This window comes from Humulus lupulus, chromosome 2 (assembly GCF_963169125.1).
Source record: "Humulus lupulus chromosome 2, drHumLupu1.1, whole genome shotgun sequence".
Lineage (NCBI taxonomy): Eukaryota > Viridiplantae > Streptophyta > Magnoliopsida > Rosales > Cannabaceae > Humulus > Humulus lupulus.
Genome location: NC_084794.1, coordinates 218,182,544 through 218,189,085, shown reverse-complemented (window position 1 = coordinate 218,189,085; position 6,542 = coordinate 218,182,544). Strand labels below are relative to the sequence as shown.

The following is a 6,542-nucleotide window of genomic DNA, read 5'->3' as shown; positions in this document are numbered from 1 at the left end:
TGTTTACAAAAACAAGATTCGAACTATCAAGTTTTACACTCGTTTAAACTATACTTTAAGTAGCTTAATTTATTTAGAAATTCTTAAAAATTTATAAAATTCTCTATGGCTACAAAATATACGGTGATATAATTTTTTTTTTATTAGGCCGAAAATAAAAAAATATTTGTCAAAAAAAAAAGAAAGAATGCCTATAGTATCTCCCTATATATATATATATATATTTATAATATCTGCAAAGAAGGCACTACATGCGCAGTTTGTCTGTGTGACAGCTCGATTCCATATCATCATTCATTACATCCCACTCTCACACCTCTTTCCATTCTATCATTCATAATTCTCTCTATTTTTTTCTCGTTTTCGTCAAACTTTGATTCAACTTTCTTTTTCTCTCTGTTCTTTTCTCTGTTTGGTTACTAAGAAGAAAAGAAAATAGCAGAAAGTTAAGTAAACTAAACTAAAGTACCTCCAGCGAAAAACGACATGTCGTCGTCGGACGATGAGTCGGGAGAGGAGTACCTGTTCAAGATCGTGATAATCGGCGACTCGGCGGTGGGGAAATCGAACCTTCTCTCTCGTTACGCCAGGAATGAATTCAATATGCACTCCAAGGCCACCATTGGAGTCGAGTTCCAGACTCAAAGTATGGACATTGACGGGAAAGAGGTCAAGGCTCAGATTTGGGACACCGCCGGCCAAGAGCGCTTCCGTGCCGTCACCTCCGCCTACTACCGCGGCGCCGTCGGTGCTCTTGTTGTATACGACATCACTCGCCGAACCACATTCGATAGCATCGGCCGCTGGCTTGATGAGCTCAAAAGTAAGCTTAATTAGACCATTTATCTATATATATATATATATATATGTTTGTGTGTGTGTGCATATATGTGCGTGCGCTTGTATATGTTTGAGCTGAAGTAAAAGTACTTTGCTCTGTTTAAGTAGTTTGTGGTATTGTTTTCTTAGTGGGTTGGGTGGATTGGATCTTTTAGGTTGTTTTGGATTTTCCTTTGTGTTGGCTTTGAAGCCTTTTGTTTTCTTTCTGTTGGATTTGGTTGTTGCGAGGCTTGCGACTCTTTCTTGTTTTCAGATCTGCGCTTATGATGACGCTTCAGGGTTAAGTTAGAATATAGAACTAAGTAATTAGTTGACTCTTTTCTTTCTTTTTCAGGGTAAGAGTGTGTGTGGGGATAATAAAGTAATGAGATTTAAATTAATGAGAGGTTAGCTGTCTATCCTTATTTTGGTAAGGCGTGTATAATTGTCTAGGCACACCAATTATGTGTTAATGCATTAGACAGAGGTTGTCTTGTATGGCATGATCTGAATTTTATCATGTTTGGAGCACTGGGGTTAGTTATTTGTGGGATCTCATTTTTTATAGGAATGCAGTTGTTCGTCTCTTTTGAGTGTTTGGAAGCAAAAATTTTATATTACGGGATTATGCAAGAGGGCAGCCTGTGATGCTGTTTTGTTATTTGGCTTTTGATTATGTGACTGGAATTTTTTTTATCTTGTTTGCACTGGTGTTTACTTTATAGGTTTTAGAACATACAGGTGGCATTATTCCTTTAATGGTATGAAAGTTACTCTATTTTGGAAAAGCTGTTATTTTCTAGAGCTTTTTTTGGGCTAATGCATAACTTTAAAGACTTAAAAAGAGGTAAAAACAAGAATAAAGAAAGTCCAATTTAAAATCCCCTAGCAACCTTTGGAGCTAGGGGCAATTGTAGTGCATGGAAATGATAAGCTACCAATACGTTAGTGGGATAGTTAGGCTCTATCATATTAGTTGTTCAGTTCAGAAGTTATTTGTGGGGTTATTTAGTTGTTTTTTTTAGTTGAGTTTTGCTACATGGGAGATGTATTTGCATATAGGGACTGAGGTTGAAGGGATATTGAAGCAAAAATTTAGAGTGGACATTCTCTTATCTTGGGGGAGGAGCTTTTCAAATAAATTCAAATCTTTGTACTAGGGCTTGATGTCAAGATCACCTTTTCAACTGTAATAAAGATGAATTGGGAAGGAGATTGTTGGAAATTGGGTCAATAAAGTAACTGATGGAGAATTACATTCAAGGTCACAATTATGTATCACTAAATCAATGAGTAGAGCATTGCATTCAACTATAATAGCCTTGATTTAAGGCTTATTGAGGCAATGAAAAAATAAGCTAAAAAATCCTTTGGCTTATTTGGTTTCTCTTCTATTATTCTTTTTTCTTTGTGCTATAGTAGTGAGTGTTTTGCTGTAAAGGGTTTTTGCAAGTAAAGATAAAAAAATTAATAAAAAAGACAATTTTTTTCCTGAGCTTAATTAATGAATTTATTGTAAATTCAAGTTTAATTTTAAAAAAATTGTTTACTTGCTGAAGAAACATGTGAGAATTAATTCAGAAGGACAAAAAAAAAAATTCTATGTGATTGTAGTAATATTTCACACAGTGGATTTTGTCATTGACTACTACGTAGTTTTCCTCTTATATCCTAGTATTGTGATTTTTCTTAATTATCTTTCGTTTATCCTCATTTCCTTTTATATTATCAGTCCTTGGTTACATTTCCTCTTTGACAAAACCTCCATCAACAGTTTCAATTTCTCTTTTGATATTTTAATAATCATTAGAGTCCTTAATAAACTAAAACTAATATTCTCTTATCATCTTAGAAAACGAATTATATTTCATAACAATATAGGACAGATCTTATTAAGAATAATAGGAAAGGAAACAGGTTTTTCTCTTTAGGATTACGTGTTAAATATTCAGACTGTCTGGTTAAAGGCCTTTGAAAAGGAGGAGAGATTAACAAGAAGGGATGGAAAATGTGGATTGAAATAGCTGTTCCCTTAGTTTGCGTAGTAGAAAAAGGTGGAACTAATCATTTCCCTGGTTTTGTTTGAGAAGAATAAGATATAATAAGTCTTTAATTGTATAAGAATATTTAATCGTGTTTTCCCATATGTTAATAACATGTTAAGTTTATTTTCTCTGTTAAAGAAACAGAAAAACAGAAAGTGATTCTTATTAAACTGAGAAAAGGGATTACAACTTATTTATAGAGTTCTGTTAAACATAAAGTCTAATCAGTTAGTTAACTCTAACTAACTAAAAGACTAATCTAACTATTATAACAGAACCAGTTTTGTTAACAACTAATTACAATTAATTACAACTCTCATTCTTAACATTCTCAATAGCCCTCCAGTTCAATTAAAGTTGCATAGATTTGTTTAGGTGGCTTTGAGGGATTCCAAAGTCCTTAGTTTTCCTGTTCTTTTCCCTCTCTATTCCTCTACCATAGAGATAGGTGTTTTCCCTCCCAATCATATCCCTATGCCCTTATGCACTCCCGCAGTTTTCGTCTCTACCAAATAAAGCCTAATTGTGATTAGTTGATGGGATATTAGATGAATTTATAGAGGCTTGGGTCTTGGGGTGGACATGAAAATGAAAAGGAGAGGTGATGTTTTGTTTAGTAAAGAACAAGGTAGTTTGAGGAATGTATATGAAATATCCATGGCCTATAAAAAAAAAACTGCAAATATGGATAAATTAGAGGGACTAAAAGGTAGAATTGGATGAATGAAGTTTTCGTTATTGACATGTTTGTGTGGCTCCCCCATTGGAGTAGGGTGGAAATCTGTGGCATCCCCACAGGGTGGACAGGAAAATGAAAAGAGAGGCAATGATTTGTTTAGTAAAGAATGGGGTAGTTTGAGGAATGTATACGAAATATCCTTGGCCTATAAAAACAAAACTGCAGATACGGATAAATTGGAGGGACTAAGAGGTAGAATATCAAGACAGAAGGTTCCATTATTGTCTTTTTTGTGTGGCTCCCTAATTGAATTGGGTGAAAATGTGTTGGTATATTCCTGTGGAAACCATGGCCACACAAGGTTGGCTTGGTAGAAAGAGATGTACCAAGTTTAGTTTATAATGGTCATTTAACTGTTGCCTCTATGTATATTATATCATGGTGTTTAAAAATCATTTTTCATCTTCTGGTTGTTTTAAATTTTCTGTTTTTTAGTTTAAGCAAAAACTTGAGTGAAACTTAAGCAGGGCACAGGTGAGAAAATTCCATGTTTCTTCTAGATCTTTGATTTTAATGAGAGCCCAGACGAGTCTCGTGTGTGATAGCTGTAGCGTCAACCAGAGCAAGTCATAGAAGTTAGTCGTTAAGGATGGCAAAATGGGGCGGCGGGGCGGGGCCCCGACCCGACAGGGCATCTTTGCCCCGGTAAAAACGGGGCGGGGCAGCCCCGACCCGCTAGGAATTTAAACGGGGCGGGGCCGCCCTGTCTCAATTTTTTTTTTTTTTATGCTCTAACTCAATTCTCTCATGCTATTTATATACATAGTACGTAAAATTAACATTTTATATGTGGTTTAGAATATTTTTAATTCTATATAAACTAGAAAGAATTATAAATATTGAAAAATATGTTTTATATAATTCATCCTTATTCTTGTAATAAAAAAACAAAATATAATATTTGATGGTGTAGTTGATACCAAGTGTAAAATATAAAGATTACAATAAAAAATAATATTTAAGCTTGGGGAAAATTCTAAAATTATAATTTAATGTTTCTTAAAAAAAAAAAGTTAAATGGGGCGGGGTAGACCCGCCCCGCTCTAAGAAACTAATCGGGGCGGGGCAAAATTTTCGCGGGGCGGGGCGGGGCAGACCCGCCCCATTTACATCCCTATAATAGTCGTTGCTTGTCTCTTTTGGTCATTTCCCTCAAGGTTCCTTAATATCTAAAAAAGGTCTCCTTTTGTGGCTAGGGGTTTCTCAGGCCTTTCTCTTAAATATTAGCCACATCAATTTTTCTTATTATAAGTTTTCTGTGTTGAAATTTCCAACAATCTCTCATGTTCTTAGAGGAAAAACTAATGCAGTTTGAAAGAAAAACTAGTGAATTTTGGACACGGCATAGGGTTTCTCTTTTAGGTTTAAACTAAGATCCTATTTGATTGTTCTAAGTTGTATTTTCATTCCTATCTTGAAGAAGATGGAATCCTTACAGATAGGGACGAGGAAATCTTAGTATGAGAGAGGGGGAAGAATAGAGGCACTTTCTTTTTCCTTCAATTAATCTTATCAAAGAGGTCCATGTGTTATAATAGCAATTAAACTGACATAAAAAGCTATACACTGACTGTATTTGATCTGAGAGCTTAACATTCAGATACATGACCTGTAAAAGGTGAATGCTAGTCTTTAAGGGCTCTATCAAGCAAAATCAGTAGTAATGGACCTCTTTCAAACTCTTATGTTTTCTTTTGTTTTATAGCTTTTCTCAGTTTCTTTGCTGTATACAACAAAGCATATTTTGCATGTATGAGAAATGGATAAATGTTTGTGTGTGAGTCACTTAAGTTCGTAGTACAAAAGCTTCTCAAATATCATGAATGAGCTAAACACAAGTGAGCTTTCAAATGTAAGACCTAACCAAAGTGGGTTCTTCGAGTATATATTGATTATTGGAAATTATTGAGTACGGAGAATATGAATTATTAAGTGGCACGTACTGTTGAGTTTGGGGAATATGAATTATCGATTAACATATATTAAATACATTTGAGATCTTAATCATTGACCTTTATTTGGGAACAATCTTGCAGCTCATTCAGATACAACTGTGGCTAGGATGCTAGTTGGAAACAAAAGTGATTTGGAGAATATCAGGGATGTGAGTGTTGAGGAAGGGAAAAACCTTGCAGAAGCCGAAGGACTGTTCTTCATGGAGACATCAGCACTAGATTCCACAAATGTTAGAAAGGCTTTCGAGCTTGTCATTCGAGAAATTTACAACAATGTCAGCCGCAAAGTCCTAAACTCAGACACTTACAAAGCAGAGTTATCTGTAAACAGGGTAAGCCTAGTCGACGAGGGTGCCAATGGATCAAAGAAAAACCAGAGCTCTTGCTGTTCCAGGTGATCTTATCTCCAATACAAAGAGAATACAAATTGAGGTTTTCTGGTTGGTTTGTGAATGTAATTTGGTTGATTAAATTGTTTTGTTTGTTTGTTATATTGGCTATCGTTGAAGGATAACCAAATAAGACAGTATTATAGAAAGAAATTTGTTATGTTGATTTAAGTACACTACAGATCAATTTTTTAATGTTTATTTTTATTAAAACTGTGAAATGTAAGTAAACAGTCGTTCTTCTTTTATGCCCTGTTTCCTATGATTGCTAATAGTTGAAAATTTTATAGATTGTGCTTTCTACTTCTGCAGTTTCTTTTGGTGCTAAGTTGAATGTTAGAAGATAACAGGTATTTGGTCTGGTACTATTGTTCGGTAAAATATCTTATGAACGGTAACCAATTGCCAGCTCAAATAGTGCATGTGGTTTGTTTTCACAGGATCTAAGGTTTGAGTTCCTCACATTTATACTATAACTACACTGTCTTTTGTAATAACTGAACTATTATTTTTGGGGAAAAAACCTGGTGTTGTATGTTTCTTAAACACCCGTCTCAGTCTTTCCAAACCTGCCAATGTTGCAGTGGGTCGAATA

The 6,542-nt window shown here is 34.8% G+C and overlaps 1 protein-coding gene across 1 annotated transcript; it reads left to right on the top strand.

Moving 5' to 3' along the window:
- Positions 1-243: 243 nt before the first annotated feature.
- LOC133818969 (ras-related protein RABA5e) lies at positions 244-6,195 on the top strand. The gene is made up of 2 exons (XM_062252103.1): positions 244-823; positions 5,640-6,195. The coding sequence occupies exons 1-2, from the start codon at positions 487-489 to the stop codon at positions 5,954-5,956; spliced, it is 654 nt and encodes a 217-aa protein (XP_062108087.1). The 5' UTR covers positions 244-486; the 3' UTR covers positions 5,957-6,195.
- Positions 6,196-6,542: the final 347 nt, after the last annotated feature.

Bases quoted from the DNA above. Each gene is read 5' to 3' on its own strand.
- LOC133818969 (XM_062252103.1), top strand. From the start codon at position 487: ATGTCGTCGTCGGACGATGAGTCGGGAGAGGAGTACCTGTTCAAGATC. The intron at 824-5,639 runs GTAAGCTTAATT...ACAATCTTGCAG, and splicing joins CTGGCTTGATGAGCTCAAAA to CTCATTCAGATACAACTGTG.